Source organism: Xenopus laevis, chromosome 8S (genome assembly GCF_017654675.1).
Source record: "Xenopus laevis strain J_2021 chromosome 8S, Xenopus_laevis_v10.1, whole genome shotgun sequence".
Taxonomy (NCBI): domain Eukaryota; kingdom Metazoa; phylum Chordata; class Amphibia; order Anura; family Pipidae; genus Xenopus; species Xenopus laevis.
The window spans coordinates 26,192,578-26,211,857 of NC_054386.1; the positions used below are offsets into that span (position 1 = coordinate 26,192,578).

The window sequence follows — 19,280 nt, forward strand, 5'->3', positions numbered from 1 at the left end:
TATAGGAGAAACAATACAGCCGATCAGAGACAGAATAAGTCAACATAAGTCAACAATCAGAAAGGAAGTGGTTAAATTACCAGTTCCAGCTCATTTCAAATTGGCAAGACATACCGCTGCATCCCTCAGATTTCTTGTGTTGGAGTCTGTTGCCCCCCCCCCACGACGGGGGGGCAACAGACTCCTTCAACTCCAAAAGAGGGAGAAATTTTGGATACATACTCTACAGACGCTGCATCCAAAAGGACTCAACAGAGAATATGATCTTTATGCGTTTATTTAAATGGTTTAGGAGTAAGACAGAATCAATCTATGAGAATTAGACACATTATACGTAATGACTAATATTATGTGATACCTATATAGTATGGATATAATACGATAGGAGTGAAACTATGGAACTAATATTGATATTTGTGTATGTTAAATAACTGATACTGTGTAAGAAGTAGGTGTGTCTATGTTTTGGGACATTTTAAATAGGATATGATGTCACTGTGAGAATCAATGCTTGACAAAGGGGCGGGAGCTCCGAAACTTGCATGTTTGCATGATTACCTGTATACTGGTAAAAATTCATTTTTTCTTCACCTTGAATGACGGATACTGACACTTGTGCACTATTAAATATGAATCCCTTAAAGGGGATCTATGGTCAAAAATATTAATGCCCCTTTGCCTTTGGGGAATGAATATAAGCATTTTTCAAATTGGAAAGCATTTTTTTTTTGAGCCAGTTTTGTGTTGCTCGCATCACAAACAATTCCCCCACATATCCACTCATTTCAGCAGCACTCAAAACCTTCACGGCCCCTGGCCGTCTCTTCTGGCCCACCTGCCTCTTCTGATAGTCCCGCTCACCTACCAATGAAAAAACAATCCCCTTTAATACACTTTCAGTCTATACTTTTTGAACTTATTGAGAAATTTTGTAATCTCAGTGTAATAAGCACTCAAGTTAGGGATTTTCTGAAAATCTAGAACCCTTTGGTAGCCACCTTCCACCACTTTCCAAAAGTACATACACAAACCTGACAAGCCCCCAAAAGGGAAACCTATAGTGGCAGGAATAGAATCACTCAGTGAACCTCTCTCCGAACATATTGACTTTTACCTTCAACCGCTTGTTCTTCACTTACCGGGCTATATTAAAGATAGTGGACAGGTTCTATGTACTATGAATAATATGAGTTGGCATCAGGATTTTAAATGGGCTACGATAGATGTCTGTTCAGTATACGCTTGCATTCCACATACTCTGGGACTGAAATATCATTCCACCTTGACGGTATAGCAATTATGAATGCCCCTTAAAAGACTTCATACTTGAAGCAATACAGTTTCTCTTGACACACAATTTTTTTCTCTTCAATAATAAATATTTGTTTTACAAAAATAGTGTACAGAAATGGGGCAGAATTTTATGCAAACCTGTATATGACTTAATGGGAATACATATATATCTATGGAGACTACAACCCTTTTAAAAAATCTATTCACTATTATGGACGCTACATAGATGACCTCCTTCTCATCTGGAAAGGAGACTAAACATCATATAACAAATTTGTAGAACTCCTTAATACCAACTACCTTAATTTACATTTCACCTCCGAATTCCATGACACTAAAATCAGCTTTTTAGACATCTGCCTGCCAGGTATAGAAATAATGTGATCACATTATTGTTTTGTAACAGAAGCATGTTATCTGAGAGATAGACTATTACACAGGGGATATAACATTCATTTGCTAAAATAAGCTTTTAAAAAGGCCCTTATCACTCCAAGGGAATCCCTTCTTCAGAAATACATCTCTAATCCCTGTGGTCGTACTAAATTGTCACTAACTGTTGATAAACCACTGTGTATTGTAAATTATTGTCCACAATTTCCATGGATTAAACCTATAATAGAGAAAAATATCCCTATTTTGCAGACTGATGACAAACTAAAAGAGATCTTGGGTTCAGGCAGTAAATTTGTCACAAGAAAGGGGGATTACTCTGGGTAATATGTTGTTACCCAGCTTGATTTGAACTAAAAAAAGAGAGTAACTCCACCTGGTTATTGACCAAAGGAAACTTTAGATGCGGTGACAAGCGGTGTCATTTGCCCCCACATGACTAAAAGTGACACTTTTGTGGCCTCAACAGATGGTTTGACTCCCTCCAGTTGGTGTTCCCTCACAAACTTTGAAAAATCCAGTTAAAACCAAGGGGTGTTCCAGTTGTAAGGGTAGGAGCTGTCCCATTTGTCCCACCCTACCATACGCATCCTACAGGAAAAAGCGGGACATGGAACTTTCAGAAGAGTCCTTATCTTTGCATGAAATTGTCTGGCGGATGTAGTTGCAGATAAAGAAGCTCCTCAGCAGGGTGGGGATATTCAGAACACCCTTCCCACCTTTGCGGGGCTCCTTGTACATAACTGGCTGCTTTACTCTGTCCATCTTGGAGCCCCAGATGAAGTGATATCACAAAAGAATTCTCAGCGTTGCTTATTGGGATTCAAAAAATATTTTCTCTCCCTGCAAGTCCTGCGGTATACTTTTTATTTATAGTACATTAATTTATTTATTTGATTTTTAAAATACGCTTAATGCCGGTTTAGGCTCACCCTTAAGGTTTGTTGGTCCGGGTGCACAAAGCCTATTTATACATATGGGAGGAGGTGCCATACCAGTTCTGCAGTACATGGCCACCTGCAGGGCCATCACACGGACAGTGTTTTACTTCATCTGGACACACCAAATTCCTGGACAGCGCACTCTTTGGATCACTCAAGGAATCGCCTGGTCATCAATTCATTGGTAAAAAACTTGATTTTTATTAAATATTAAACATATTAACAAGCTGTATAATAACCCTGCGCCATGAGGTCTGACGCGTTTCGTGTCACTGCACTTCATCAGAGGTCCAGATGAAGTGAAACACTGTCCGTGTGATGGCCCTGCAGGTGGCCATGTACTGCAGAACTGGTATGGCACCTCCTCCCATATGTATAAATACAAATTTACATAGCAGGAATGTTCTGAACACACACATGATATTAATTCGTTGCTTTTGGTTACCACGTGAGACTAGGAGGACCTTATGATGGGGTCTGAGAGCAGGAATGAGTGATGAGGGGTGTGAGGCTGAAGGAAACATTTGCTGATCAATTGGAGCAGTTATAATATCATCCCTGTACCACTCACTATGCTGGATGTGGGAGGGCAGATGTGTGTTGGGGGGTGGGACCTTAATAAGCAGAGGAAGGGGCTTCAGGTTGCAGTGATACAGATGGGGGAGCTGGGAGGCAATAATGAGATGTGCCGGGCAGTAGCACTTAGCAGGGGCTGCAGGACATGATAAGCTAATGTGAGTCGGTGTGTGTATGTGCAAGGTAAAGGTGCAATGGAGGCTCCAGAACACCCTGCACTCTATGACACTGAGTTTGTGCTCAATGGTCGAGGAATCACCATACTCTGGGGGTGCTACACTATGTTCCAATGAATCCTGGAGTTTGTGCTGCTGTTGTAGCCTACGTGGATCGTGGTTGGTGAGGGTAGGGGTACTTTTGGCTTGTATGAAGTGTGTGAAGAGTTAGAGTGGAGGCCAGAGTGCCATAAACCCACAGGACCCCTCCAGGCTCTGCCACCTTTTGAGACAGCAGCTGGATTTATGGTTGTGGCATTATTGCTGGTCCTGTTGAGCTTTGGCTGCATTGGACTTCGGTGGTTCTGCCATTCAGGCAGAATCTTGAGGATCCAACTCACTGCTGGTAACAGGGGGTAATGGGTATGGAGGGTCTGATAAAAAATGGATGGGTTACCATCTTAGCATCTTTCTCATCTCAGCCTTCTGTCAGACTATGGCATGTTATGGGGCTTTATTTTGACTATTCTCGCAACTCTAAATGCAGTTGTGTTATCCGTATTGGGCTTCATCTTGGGGAAACAACAGGATGCTTTGCATCCCAATGAAACTAAAACTATCAAGAAAGGTGGGTGGGTGCCTTATGAGTATCCACCATCAATATTCAGGGAAGCAGATTTAGCACCTTGGGCACCACTAGTAGATTCAGCACCTTGGGCACCTCTAGTAGATTCAGCACCTTGGGCACCACTAGTAGATTCAGCACCTTGGACACCACTGGTATATTCAGCACCTTGGACACCACTGGTATATTTAGCACATTGGGCAACACTTGTAGATTCAGCACCTTGGACACCACTGGTATATTAAGCACCTTGGGCAACACTGGTAGATGCAGCATCTTGGGCACCACTGGTAGATTAAGCACCTTGGGCTCTACTGGTAGATTCAGCACATTGGGCACCACTGGTAGATTAAGCACCTTGTACAACACTTGTGGATTCAACACCTTGGGCATGAATAGCGCATCCCAAAATTTATTCAACAAAATAGTGGAAACAACAATTGACAATCCACATGTTAGTATCTCTGGATGGTTACTAGGGAGTTGAAGCTGTTGGATCCACTCACGGTTATGCAGCAAATAGATTCCCTTTGTGTTTATTCATCTGCTGCTGGTAGTATGGTGCATATGAGGTGTAATCTCTCCAGTTCTCCGGTCCTTGCGGCTCCTGACTTTACTAAATGATTTCTAGTTCAAAACGACTGATGCTTCCACATATGGAATTGAAGTAGTTCTCTCACAAGTCAATGATAAATGGGAAGAGCACCCATTTATATTTCTCAGCAGAAAGCAATTGCCCCCTGGGAAGTAGCCTATGCTACAGTGGAAAAAAGAATGCCTGGCCATTGTGTGGGCTTTGAAAAAATTGCAGCCATACTTGGCCAGGACTTCACTGTTATTAGTGGTCATAATCCCCTGAGTTGCTCCAACAAGTTTGGGGGGGACAGTGGCAAACTGCTAAGGTGGAGCTTAAAGGAGGAGTACCCCCACCCAAGGTAGACCTCCCTCCCTCCTCCCCCCAGGCTAACTGCCCCCCCAGGGAAATGCCCCATATTTTATACTTACCCCTCGGCGCAGATTCTGCCAGCGGAGTTCCACGCATCCATCTTCTGTGTCCTCGGTAAACTGACTGGGAGATTGGCAATTTCCGTGTAATTCCGTGCATGCGCAGTTGTCACCGGCAAACTGCTCCAACCAGGCCCGGACTGGCCATCTGCGAATTCGGGCAAATGCCCGTAGGGCCGCTGCCTGTGCAGTGTAATGGGCCGCATGGGCAGTGTGCGCCGCGCCATTGTAAATCAAGGAGCTTACTTCCTCCCACACTGAACGATCCGATCCCGTGTGCGCGCAGTAACAGTGATCCAAACAGATCACTATCTTCAGTCTGAAGCCACGCAAGGGCCGTGTATGTTTTCTTTTTTTTCTGTCCCGACAGTGTTTAGCTTTAGCAGACTGAGGGGGGTGGGGTTTCAACAAGTATGCGGCGGAGAGGTGGGACTGGAAGAAAGAGCGTACCTTACATCCCCTATGTGTGCTCTCAGCTATAGGACAGATGGCAGCCAATCGCAGGCAGGGGAAAAGGCGCCAGTGTACGTCTGTGTTGTCCAGTATTCAGCTGACAGGCAGGATGGATGGCAGACGCTGGTGCTGCAGATTCATCCTCTTCCCCCCCACCCCCCCACCCCCCCAGACGCAGAAAGAATGCTGGGCAAGTAAGGATACAAATCATTTTTATTACACTGCCTTGTGATTTTTAACCCTTTCCTTGTTAGCAAAAATTGCATTTGTGCCATTTCTGGGGGGTATTTATTCACAGAATTATCACTGTGTTCATCCTGCTTTTAATTCTAAGGTATTATACATGGAATTGCAATCGTGTCTTTTGGGTTTTATAAATTACATTTCTTCAGTGTCTTTTTTTAAAAAAAAAAGTTTAGTTATCTATATTCAAGATTTCTTCCATACTGGGCATGGTCAGATAGTCACAGCACAATTCAGCAGGAACAGTCCCTAAGTTTGCTCATAGTCGTCTGTACAGAGAGATCCCATAAAACTATGGCAGCATAGGTATTCCCCTGTACTAAGCACAATTCAGCAGGAACAGCCCCCTAAGTTTGCTCATAGTCTGTACAGAGAGATCCCATAAAACTATGGCAGCATAGGTATTCCCCTGTACTAAGCACAATTCAGCAGGAACATACCCCTGAGCTAATAGTCTCTACAGAGAGATATAAGAAGACCATGCCAACATAGGTATTCCCCATGTACTATTTAACATACAACAGGAAGGTTTGAGGGTAGTTCACATATTTTGTGAAAATTTAATTCCTGTGTTATGTATGCAGTTGAACTCTATAGAAATAAATAAGTGAAATATAGTGAGTAATTATCATGGGACAAAAGGAAAGGCAGTCACTTTTCGTCACCCCAGCCCTGGAACCCTGTGCCAGATGAAAAAACTCAATTTAGGGGGCCCCGCCAAAATGGTTCAAATTGGGCCCGCAGTTGGTAAGACCAGCCCTGAACACGAGCCTCTCTGCACAGCCTGCTGTCCCAATATTTATTTTTACTTTTTATCGTAGGTCCTGACCACCTTTTTTTCCCCTAATTTTATTGGGGGGTCCTGACCACCAATGTTTTATTTTTAGCTTGTGTGGGTGGGGGAGCTTGGTTGTCAATGTCGCACATGTATACAGGTATGGGATCTGTTATCCAGAATGCTCGAGACCTGGGGTTTTCCGGCTAATTGATCTTGGATATTCGTATTTTAAGTCTACTAGAAAATCATGTAAACATTAAATAAACAATAATTTGATTTTGCTCCCAAAAAAGACTAATTATATCTTCGTTTGGATCAAGTACAAGCTACTGTTTTATTATTACAGAGAAAATGAAATCAATTTTAAACATTTGGATTGTTTGATTATAATGGAGTCTATGGGAGATGGCATTTCCGTAATTTGAAGCTTTCTGGATAACCAATCTCATACCTGAAGTGGGCTGCTTTGATTTTTTTTCTCCCAGTCCGGCCCTGGCTCCAACTGCACATGCACCGAAAATACCGATCTCCCAGTCATCTTTTCGAGAACGTGAAAAATGGATAAGGGGTAAGTATAAAGTATGTGGCATTTCCCTGGGGGGGGCAGTAAGTCTGGGGGGAGGAGGGAGGGAGGTGTACCTGGGTGGGGGTACTCGTTTTTTTTTTTAAAAATGGGTTGAATTCTCCTTTAACTCTACAGCAATATTCATTCACAATACAACACCGCAGCAGCAAAGAGCACAGCAACACTGATGGTCTGTCTCGTCAGGAAGGTATGGAGTGACCCATAGCATTGCCCAATGCCCCTCAACTCCACCCAACAGTGGGGCAGCTGGTGGCATTCAACTGGAGGGGGGAGGCATGTGATATTTATTTGGACAGAGTCATATCACCTGATCCCTGGACAAAGTTTAGTTTGTATCAATTGCCTGGCAGGAACTGTCATCCTTGGCCAGGAATTACATCTCACTGAGAGAGGAAGTGGGCGGAGTTGTTGGCACAGAGGGACTGAGGGAGATTCAGGGTCACGGGTGGCTTCGGTCCCGCGCTGCACAGAGATGTGCTTGGCACATCTTGAGAAGAGACTGCCATACCCTGTGGAGCTATACTGTGCAGCCTGTACATGTGCTGCTGGATTACAGGTCAGAGTGAAAATGCTTATAATAAACACACAGGAAATATAATTGCAGCATCACTGTGAGTGGATCCAACAGCTTCAACTCCCTAGTAACCATCCAGAGATATGAACGTGTGGATCGTCAATTGTTGTTTCCGCTATTTTGTTGTATATATATATGTTGGTATGCACACTATTCATGCTACTGTTCTCAAGTCACAAATAGTTATATTCAGTTCACATATTTCTACTATTCTTTTCAATAAAGCATTTGAGAGTTATCTGCTGACGAGTCTCCTAAAGGTAACTTCACACTGGTAGATTCAGCACCTTGGGCGACACTGGTAAATTCAGAACGTTGAAACAATGCAGATAGATAAAGTTCCACACCTCTGCTGGGTCAGTGTCAGTAAAGCCAAATTCTGGGGTAGCTTAGACAGATTTAGCTGTTGGGTGGTGGGAGTGAAATGGGTACATGGGCAGGCCTACTTATCTTGTTCTTCTGCCTTAACCTTCAGATTTCTCACTGGTCCTTGCCTGACTGCTGGACACTTGACCCTCACACTGGATTCTTTGCTCTTTCCTGTAACTGCAAAATAGACTCTTGTACCCCAACACTGCAGTCTCTTCTCTCATTTAGTCTCACTGTGTCCAAAACATGGCACCTACACAGAGTGAGGAGACACAGCCTGTAGGGTCTTTCTGCATACCTTGCCAAAACAGGAACTAATTATCATTCAAGGTCTCTCAATTAATATCAATTGAATTATGGGGGGAACTGCTGGAGCTGGTCATGGCTGTACTGTTGGCTTTACTGTTCAACATCTAAAGACCTTCTGGAAAACCTCACAGTCAATCTGAGGCCTTTACACTTTTAGTAATGTATATGTGCAGGTGCGAGTGAGGGCTACAGATGCCTTGGTTTAGATTGCTGTAATGAGACAGTGGGTGTCAGTGTTCTGGGGCAGTGGAGCTACTCTTGCTGAACTACAGATACTGGATGGACACTGGATTATACTATAGACTGACCACAGTCTGAGTTGGGAGGAAGAAGCTCCAGGATGAGACTGTTCTTTAGATCCCTTATATCACCAAGCCCACCCACTGTACACACAATGGAAGCCCCTTATGGGTGAGAGAAATGTCTTTATGTAGAGATGTATATCTTGCAGAGCTTTATACACAGCAATATACAGCTTGAGGCAGAATATGTATATTAGTACAGAATACAACCTACATATCTAAGCCTGGAGTGGGGGAACAGGTACCTACTGCAGGGCACAACATCAGCTATAGGAAAGACACACTCACTATACATGTATATTTGCACATACCAACACAGGTCTCTATACAGAGGCAGAGCTTGTCTATATGGAGGATATGTGTGGTGGAGCAATGTGCAGCTAAACAAACAGTATCTCTTATATACAGGTTCATCTCATACAAATGAGCACGTTGCACATTCAGAAGAATAGTAACCCACAGTTCTCAGTATTGGTGACAGGGATCTGTGCAGGGAGTGTTGTGGGTGAGGGATCTGGTATAGTGGAGAGACTGTAGGGATCCAGTAGAGTGCAGGGAGTGTTGTGGGTGTGGGATCCGGTATAGCGGAGGGACTGTAGGGATCCAGCAGAGTGTGGGTGAGGGATCTGGTATAGTGTAGGGACTATAGGGATCCAGTAGAGTGCAGGGAGTGTTGTGGGTGAGGGATCTGGTATAGTGGAAGGACAGTAGGGATCCAGTTGAGTGCAGGGAGTGTTGTGGGTGAGGGATCTGGTATAGTGGATGGACTGTAGGGATCCAGCAGTGTGCAGGGAGTGTTGTGGGTGTGGGATCTGGTATAGCGGAGGGACTGTAGGGATCCAGTAGAGTGTGGGTGAGGGATCTGGTATAGTGTAGTGACTGTAGGGATCCAGTAGAGTGCAGGGAGTGTTGAGGGCAAGGGATCTGGTATAGTGAAAGGACAGTAGGGATCCAGTTGAGTGCAGGGAGTGTTGTGGGTGAAGGATCTGGTATAGTGGATGGACTGTAGGGATCCAGCAGTGTGCAGGGAGTGTTGTGGGTGTGGGATCTGGTATAGCGGAGGGACTGTAGGGATCCAGCAGAGTGTGGGTGAGGGATCTGGTATAGTGTAGGGACTGTAGGGATCCAGTAGAGTGCAGGGAGTGTTATGGGTGAGGGATTTGGTATAGCGGAGGGACTGTAGGGATCCAGTAGTTTGCAGGGAGTATTGTGGGTGAGGCATCTGGTATAGTGGAGGGAAAGTAGGGATCCAGTTGTGTGCAGGGAGTGTTGTGGGTGAGGGATAATGTATAGTGGATGGACTGTAGGGATCCAGCAGAGTGTGGGTGAGGGATCTGGTATAATGGAGGGACTGTAGGGATCCAGCAGCGTATGGGTGAGGGATCTGGTATAGTGGAGGGAGTGTAGGGATCCAGTAGAGTGCAGGGAGTGTTATGGGCGAGAGATCTGGTATAGTGGAGGGACAGGTGGATTCAGCAGAGTGCAGGGAGTGTTGTGGGTGAAAGATCTGGTATAGTGGAGGGACTGTAGGGATCCAGTAGAGGGCAGGGACTGTTGTGGGCGAGGGATCTAGTATAGTGGAGGGACTGTAGGGATCGAGCAGAGTGCAGGGAATGTTATGGGTGAGGGATTTGGTATAGCGGAGGGACTGTAGGGATCCAGTAGAGTGCAGGAGGTGTTGTGGGTGAGGCATCTGGTATAGTGGAGGGACAGTAGCGATTCAGCAGAATGAAGGTAGTGTTGTGGGTGAGGGATCTGGTGTAGCGGAGGGACTGTGGGGATCCAGTAGAGTGCAGGGAGTGTTGTGGGTGAGGCATCTGGTATAGTGGAGGGACAGTAGGGATCCAGTTGCGTACAGGGAGTGTTGTGGGTGAGGGATAAGGTATAGTGGATGGACTGTAGGGATCCAGCAGGTGTAGGGGAGGGATCTGGTATAGTGGATGGACTGTAGGGATCCAGCAGTGTGTGGGTGAGGGATCTGGTATAGTGGGGGGACTGTAGGGATCCAGTAGAGTGCAGGGAGTGTTGTGTGTGAGAGATCTGGTATAGTGAAGGGACAGTAGGGATCAAGCAGAGTGCAGGGAGTGTTGTGGCTGAGAGATCTGGTATAGCGGAGGGACTGTAGGGATCCAGTAGAGTGCAGGGAGTGTTGTGGGTGAGGCATCTGGTATAGTGGAGGGACAGTAGGGATCCAGAAGAATGCAGGGAGTGTTATGGGTGAGGGATCTGGTATAGTGGAGGGACTGCAGGGATTCAGTAGAGTGCAGGGAGTGATGTGGATGAATGATCTAGTATGGTGGATGGACTGTAGGGATCCAGTAGAGTGCAGGGAGTGTTGTGGGTGAGGCATCTGGTATAGTGGAGGGACAGTAGGGATCTGGTATAGCGGAGGGATTGTAGGGATCCAGTAGCGTGCAGGGAACGTTGTGGGTGAGGCATCTGGTATAGTGGAGGGACAGTAGGGATCCAGCAGAATGCAGGGAGTGTTGTGGGCGAGGGATCTAGTATAGTAGATGGACTGTAGGGATCCAGCAGAGTGTGGGTGACGGATCTGGTATAGTGGATAGACAATAAGGATCCAGCAGAGTGTGGGTAAGGAATCTGGTATGATAGAGGGACTGTAGGGATCCAGCAGAGTGCAGGGAGTGTTGTGAGTGAGGGATCTGGTATAGTGGAGGGACTGTATGGATCTTGCAGTGTGCGTGAGGGATCTGGTAAAGTAGAGGGACTGCAGGGATCCAGCAGAGTTCAGGGATTGTTGTGGGTGAGGGATCTGGTATGGTGGAGGGACTGTAGGGATCCAGCAGAATGCAGGGAGTATTATGGGTGAGGGATCTGGTATAGTGGAGGGCTGTAGGGATCCAGCAGAATGCAGCGAGTGTTATGGGTGAGGGATCTAGTATTGTGAAGGGACAGTAGGGATCCAGCAGAATGCAGGGAGTGTTGTGGGTGAGGGATCTGGTATAGCAGTGGGACTGTAGGGATCCAGTCGAATGCAGAAAGTGTTGTGGGCAAGGGATCTGGTATAGTGGAGGGACAGTAGGGATCCAGCAGAATGCAGGGAGTGTTATGGGTGAGGGATCTGGTATAGTGGAGGGACTGCAGGGATCCAGCAGAGTTCAGGGAGTGTTGTGGGTGAAGTATCTGGTATAGAGGTTCCGCCTAAATATTCGGAAGGGGTTTTTTACAGTGAGAGCTGTGAAGATGTGGAATTCTCTCCCTGAATCAGTTGTACAGGCTGATACATTAGATAGCTTTAAGAAGGGGTTGGATGGCTTTTTAGCAAGTAAGGGAATACAGGGTTATGGGAAATAGCTCATAGTCCAAGTTGATCCAGGGACTAGTCCGATTGCCATTTTGGAGTTAGGAAGGAATTTTTCCCCCTCTAAGGCAAATTGGAGAGGCTTCAGATGGGTTTTTTGCCTTCCTCTGGATCAACTGGCAGATAGGTAGTTAATAAACAAAAAAAAAAAAAAAAAGGTTGAACTCGATGGACATGTGTCTTTTTTCAACCTTACTTACTATGTTACTATGTTACTATGTAGTGGAGGGACTGTAGGGATCCAGTAGAGTGCAGGGAGTGTTGTGGGTGAGGGATCTGGTATAATCGAGACATTGTATGGATCCTGCAGTGTGGTTGAGGTATCTGGTATAGTGGAGGGACTGTATGGATCCAGCAGAGTGTGGGTGGGGGATCTGGTATAGTGGAGGGACTGTATGGATCCAGCAGAGTGTGGGTGAGGGATCTGGTATAGTGGAGGGACTGTGGGGATCCAGTAGAGTCAGATCTGAGTGGTTTATTTGAGCAGATGTCGAGATACAGAGTCACATGACATGGGTGGTGTGGGGGCTCTTAGTGTGGGAGGTACTTCAGCAGCTGTTCAGTGACTCTCTGCTCAACGTAGGGACCAGGCCGGACCTCCAGATCTCCATCGATTTGCTTCCTGCGCAGCAGCCCATTGGTCACATAGTCAGGGTCAGGGAGGCTCTCAATACGCTTGATGCGCAGGAGATCTGAGGGGGCGTCTCCTGGAGGATTCTCAGACAGAGATCGGCGCAGGCGGCGAGGAGGAGTGGATGAGAGGCGCTGTGGCATCTCCGCTTCACTCATTGCTGAGAGAACCTGCGTCACCAAGAACCTGTAGGGAACAATGAAGTGAGCCACGAATGGCAGTCATCATGTTTGCATTCAACTCAACACCAAATCCTCAGCACAAGATTTACACAAACATTGAACCAAAATCCCAAGCCATAACTTCATAAATTCAATAAATTCATATCCTGGGTCCAAATCCTGTGCTGGAAGTGGGCTTTAGAGGAGTGTAACCATTGGGCTGAATGAATGGAAGCTCTGATACGTTGGCATGGTTCAGCTGCCCGATCCTAGATAGGTGAATAAGGGAAGAAGGAAAAATCCTTACCTTAACATCTCCTCGTCCATGAGTATCCCATCGTTGTTGACCTCCTCTTGCTGCATATGGGGACCCGTTGCTTGATACCCACCATCCTGCCAATAACGACTCTGCGCGGCTTCAGACATTTGGTTCCTGGGGACTTTTGGTCTGATTGAGCGGGGGGCCAAACTGGTGTCATCATAATCTTGGTAGGAGCGTGTGAATTGCCCATTTCTCTGTATGGACCCTCTGAGGGCTGCCAGTTGTTCTGGGTAGCCCCTGCCCTGACTTATCTGGTTCCATAGGTGCATGAGGTTTGCCAGGTATTTGGCCTCTTTATCTCTCCACTGCCCTTCCTGTGCCAGCTGTTGCAGAGCTCTGCTGTCCTGAAGAGGGTCTGTTCTGTGATTAGACCCAAACTTTTCCAAGGCTGCCAGTAATTCATCCTGAGGGTATGCTGCTAATCTGGAGAGTAGTGCTGGATTAATATCAGGATATAATGGCTCCTCTTGCAGGGATTCTGCCGGTAAGTATGACATCATATCTGTATCAAAAGGAATACCCGCTGGCAGGCTCCTACGGAACCGATGTGACATGCCATCATTATCATGGGCGACACTTCCTAGGGGCTACAAGGAAAACAGCATCAGTTTGACTGAGGCCCTTGCCTACCCCTTCTGCTGAGAAGCACAATAATATCATTATCCCCCAACTCCAACATCAGCCTGGGCCCATCCTCGTGTTCTGAACATTGCTTCCTGCTGGAACATATTCCCTGAATAAATGGAACAGATGTAATTTCCTTCCTCTACTTCCTTGTTCAGCTTAAGCCTCTGTAAACCATGTCCTATTTCACCAGACCATGTCCTACCTCACCAGACCATGCCCTGTCTTACCAGACCATGTCCTATCTCACCAGACCATGTCCTATCTCACCAGACCATGTCCTACCTCACAAGACCATATGCTATCTCACCAGACCATGTCCTATCTCACCAGATCATTTACTATCTCCCCAGACCATGTCCTATCTCCCCAGACCATGTCCTATCTACCCAGACCATGTCCTATCTACCCAGACCATTTCCTATCTCACCAGACCATGTCCTATTTCACCAGACAATTTCCTATCTCATGAGACCATTTCCTATCTCAAAAGACCATATCCTATCTCACAGACCGTGCCCTATCTCACCAGACCATGTCCTATCTCCCCAGACCATGTCCCATCTCATGAGACCATTTCCGAACTCAACAGACCATGCTCTATATTACCAGATCATTTCCTATCTCACCAGACAATGTCCTATCTCACCCGACAATGTCCCATCTCATGAGACCATTTCCTATCACAACAAACCATGCCCTATATTACCAGATCATTTTCTATCTCATCAGACCATGCCCTATATTACCAGACCATTTGCTATCTCACCAGACTATGTCCTATCTCACCAGACCATGTCCTATCTCACCAGACCATGTCCTGTCTCACCAGGCCATGTCCTATCTCACCAGACTATGCCCTTTATTAACATTTCTGATCTACCCAGACAATTTCCTATCTCACCAGACCATTTTCTATCTCACCAGACCATTTCATTTCTCACCGGATCATATCCTATCTCACCAGACCATGTCCTATCTCACTTGGCCTTTTTCTATTTCACCAGTCAATTTCCTATCTCACCAGACCATGTCATATCTCACTAGACCTTTTTTTCTATCTTAGCCGATCTTGTCCTATCTCACCAGACCATGCCCTTTATTAACAGACAATTTCTTATCTCACAGACCATTTCCTATCTCACTAGACATTTTTCTATCTCACCAGACCATGTCCTATCTCACCAGACCATTTCATTTCTCACCAGTCCATGTCCTATCTCATCAGACCATGTCCTATCTCACCAGATTGTGTCCTATCTTACCAGATCATGTCCTATCTCACCAGACCATGTCCTATCTCACCAGACCCTGCGCTTTATGACCAGACCATGTCCAATGACACCAGACCATGTCCTATGTCACCAGAACATTTCCTATGCCTTATAGTACCAGACCATTTCTTATCTCACAGTCCATGTCCTATCTTACCAGATCATGTCCTATCTCACCAGACAATTTCCTTTCTCGCCAGATCATGTCCTATCTCACCAGACCATTTTCTATCTCACCAGCCTATGTCCTATCTCACCAGACCATGTCCTATCTCACCAGACCATGTCCTATCTCACCAGACCATGTCCTATCTCACCAGGCCGTGTCCTATCTCACCAGACCATGCCCTTTATTAACATTTCTAATCTCACCAGACAATTTCCTATCTCACCGGACCATTTCATTTCTCACTGGACCACGTCCTATCTCACTAGGCATGTCCTATCTCACTTGGCCTTTTTCTATTTCACCAGTCAATTTCCTATCTCACCAGACCATTTCATATCTCACTAGACCTTTTTTTTTTTTCTCACTAGACCTTTTTTTCTATCTTACCAGACCATTTCCTATCTCAGCAGATCTTGTCCTATCTCACCAGACCATGCCCTTTATTAACAGACAATTTCTTATCTCACAGACCATTTCCTATCTCACTAGACATTTTTCTATCTCATCAGATCATGTCCTATCTCACCAGATCATGTCCTATCTTACCAGATCATGTCCTATCTCACGAGACCATGTCCTATCTCACCAGACCCTGCCCTTTATGACCAGACCATGTCCTATGACACCAGACCGTCCTATGTCAACAGAACATTTCCTATGCCCTATAGTACCAGACCGTTTCTTATCTCACAGTCCATGTCCTAGCTCACCAGATCATGTCCTATCTTACCAGATCATGTCCTATCTCACCAGACAATTTCCTTTCTTGCCAGATCATGTCCTATCTCACCAGACCATGTCCTTTATGACCAGACCATGTCCTATGTCACAAGACCATTTAATATCTCACAGACCATGTCCTATCTCACCAGACCATTTCCTATTACACTAGACCATGCCCTATAGAATACATATTATGCCCATTTAATAAGAGCAGTATTACCAGTTTCAGTCTCATTATTCACTCTAGTTATTGGCCAATCTGCCCCTTTGCTCTGCCTGCTAGGGCACATGATATTAGGCGCAAGAGTGGAGCACAGGCTGTGCAGTGATACAGGGAGGGGTCACCCAGTGAGGGATGTGTATGGAGGATCCATGGCTGCCCATACAATTAATGAGGAGCAATCAGACAGACAGGGGAGCCATGCCAGGGCTAGTTACAAGCAGAAGGTGCCCCTCTGGAGCAGAGCCACACTGTACAAGGTGCAGAAGGAGAGGGGTATTTGCTTTTCACACTGTCGGTATCCATGGAGGAGCAGGAGAGGAAGGCAGGTGCATAAAGAGCATGACGCAGGCACATGAACACAATCACAAGAAATCACACATGGGCAGGAATCACCACTCACCTTGGCAAATGTGCCCAGGGCACACACACAGACAGTGACAGCCACCAGCAGGACACAGGGGCCCATCATCCAACGGAATGAGGCTGCCCGGGCTACAAAAGCTGCTACCGCTGCAAACACACAGCAACGACAAGCTGAGAGACTGAGAGGTGGGATGAGAGCACCTCCCCCATACTGCAATGTGACAGCATACCCCCCAGGGGGGGCGAGATAAGCAGCTGCTGGGCACAGTATGTATGGGCTCATATAAATGAGCACCTACTATCCCTTACGCCGTACAGTATGAGGGTACAGCTTATTATGTGCCCAGAACATTCCTTCTCTGTATATTTGTATTTATACATATGGGAGGAGGGAGGTGCCATATTAATTCCCTTAGACAGTACAGTATGAGGGTATAGCTTATTGTGTGCCCAGAACATTCCTTCTCTGTATATTTGTATTTATACATATGGGAGGAGGGAGGTGCCATATTGATTCCCTTAGACAGTACAGTATGAGGGTACAGCTTATTATGTGCCCAGAACATTCCTTCTTTGTATATTTGTATTTATAAAAATGGGAGGAGGGATGTGCCATATTGATTCCCTTAGACAGTACAGTATGAGGGTATAGCTTATTGTGTGCCCATTCTGTAAAATAATTACCTGGCAGGCGGTGGGGACGCCCACAGTCTTGCCTGCGGGGACACCCGCCGCCACCTGCTTCGTTCAGTGTTTGCGGCTAATGAAAGGCTCTTCAGGGTTGTGCAGCGATTCGGGTAGTTCTGCATATACACGAGCGCCGCATAACGTCATCGCACAGTGGCGCGAATTTCAGATACTTTGTCTGTAATATATTGCCCAATGTAAAGGTTCTTTCCGAGTTCCTGGGTGCTTCCTAATCATTGTTCCCTGTGTATTGACCCTTGCCTGTCCCTGATACTGCTTCTTGCTGCCTGAACTGACCCTTGCCTGACTGACTCTCTTGTATTGCGTATGGTACTGCGCTGTTCTGTCTGTGTATGACCTTGGCTTGTGACCCTAACCATGCTCCAGATATCCGCATTGAGACCTTGTTACCCGTGTGGTTGACCCGGCATGTTCCTTGACTGCATTAATGCTCCTCCGTCACATCCATACAAGTTTGGTTCCAACCCCTTCTTATATGTCAGCCAGAACAACTGATTCAGGGAGAGAATTCCAGATCTTCACAGCTCTCACTGTAAAAAAACCCTTTCCAATATTTTGAAGAAACCTCTTTTCTTCTAATCCAAATTTTTGTGGGGAACGGGGGGAGTCTACAATTATTAACAATAAAGAAGGTTGATGCGGACTGCATCAGAGCTCACCCGGTTGCTGTGTCCATCCAGACGGGGGAGTCAGTGTGCCTCTGAATGTTTGTGGGGTATGGGGTATGGCTTCTTAGATGAACCCCAAACACATAGACTCATTTCATTTAAAGGAGAAGTAAAGCTACCGAAGCCATTTATTGCCAATAGATTAGCCACAATAGTGCAAGATATAACACTATATTTATTCTGTAGAATGCTTTACCATACCTGAGTAACCAGCTCTTGAAGCTCTCGCTGTTTGTTTAGAATAGCGGCTGCCATATTAGCTTGGTGTGACATCACTTCCTGCCTGCGTCTCTCATCGCTCTGAGCTCAGATTACAGCAGCTCAGATTTCAGATCCCAGAAATAAAAAATGAGTTTACAGCCAATCATGTTTTATGTTTATATCCTGATAGTGATTGGCTGCAAGTTCAGCACATTTACATTCTGCTTAGATAAGTGGGTTCAGCTCATGAATCTTTGATAAGGAATATTAATTCTAATGGCCAATGTAAGAATTCTCAATGAGTGAGCCCTATTGAAACTTCCCATGAGTCTCTATGGATATAAAGCTTACATAGAAGATAAGAACCTGCCCTGGGATGTTGCACAAGCTGCAGAGGGAGCCACATTCTGCCATCTTTACAGCCCCACAGTAGCCATTATGCTGCTCTGTCATAGATCTCCCTTTCTGATTGAAGGTCTCCAGTGATGTCCCACCTCTACCAAAGGTTCCCATCCTTCTTGTAACTCTGTCCTACCGAGAGGTAAAGTCCTCACACCATTGGAGAGCACGTCTGACTGAGTCACTGGGAAATTGGGGTTACAACAAAGGTAAAATGTATAAAGTTCATCTTTAATTCTTATCACACAGACCAACTGCAGGAAGTTTATACTTCGCTTTGCTGCAAGTTGTGCAGATTCAGATATGAGCAAGACCTTTATAGAACTGAATAAATAAAATAGTTATTTACACCTCCTTGTCCTTTCCATTGGAGTCAATAATCTCTCCCAGTGGGCTCCTAATATATTGGATTAGTGGATTTCAATTTTACAAGAGGGGATAATTCCCTATCCTGGGATATTGGTGTCACTGAAAATTCCCAACACATTCAAGTACACTTTTAAGGACTGTGGCAGCAAGCTGTAATGGGCATTTAATGCAGACTGAGGCAGCCAAGACCCCATTGCAAAATCTCCCCAGTACTCAAATCAATACTGTATGTGGGTTATGTTGCCTTAACCAGGGCAGGCTTAACAGCACAGGAGTGGAAATCAGTGTATTCAGAACATGTGCCTCCCACACACACACCTCAGGTTTAGGGGTTACTGATGTAACTAAGCCATTGCCAAGGGGATTTTCATCTATTGACAGGAGAGGAATGGAAGGGACAGAAATTTTAGCAGCAAAAGTTGGGTCAACAACATTCCCAGCAGCCCCAGAATCAATAAAAGCCTTAACAGAAACAGGTGTGTTATTCCAGGACAGAGTGACAGGAACACAAACCCTAGAAC

At 45.7% G+C, this 19,280-nt stretch overlaps 1 protein-coding gene across 1 annotated transcript; it reads right to left on the reverse strand.

Moving 5' to 3' along the window:
* Positions 1–12,072: 12,072 nt before the first annotated feature.
* Positions 12,073–16,644, reverse strand: LOC108699847. The gene is made up of 3 exons (XM_018232468.2): positions 16,452–16,644; positions 13,024–13,625; positions 12,073–12,741 (listed from the first exon to the last, which is right to left on the reverse strand). The coding sequence occupies exons 1-3, from the start codon at positions 16,518–16,520 to the stop codon at positions 12,456–12,458; spliced, it is 957 nt and encodes a 318-aa protein (XP_018087957.2). The 5' UTR covers positions 16,521–16,644; the 3' UTR covers positions 12,073–12,455.
* Between the last annotated feature and the right edge of the window lie 2,636 nt (positions 16,645–19,280).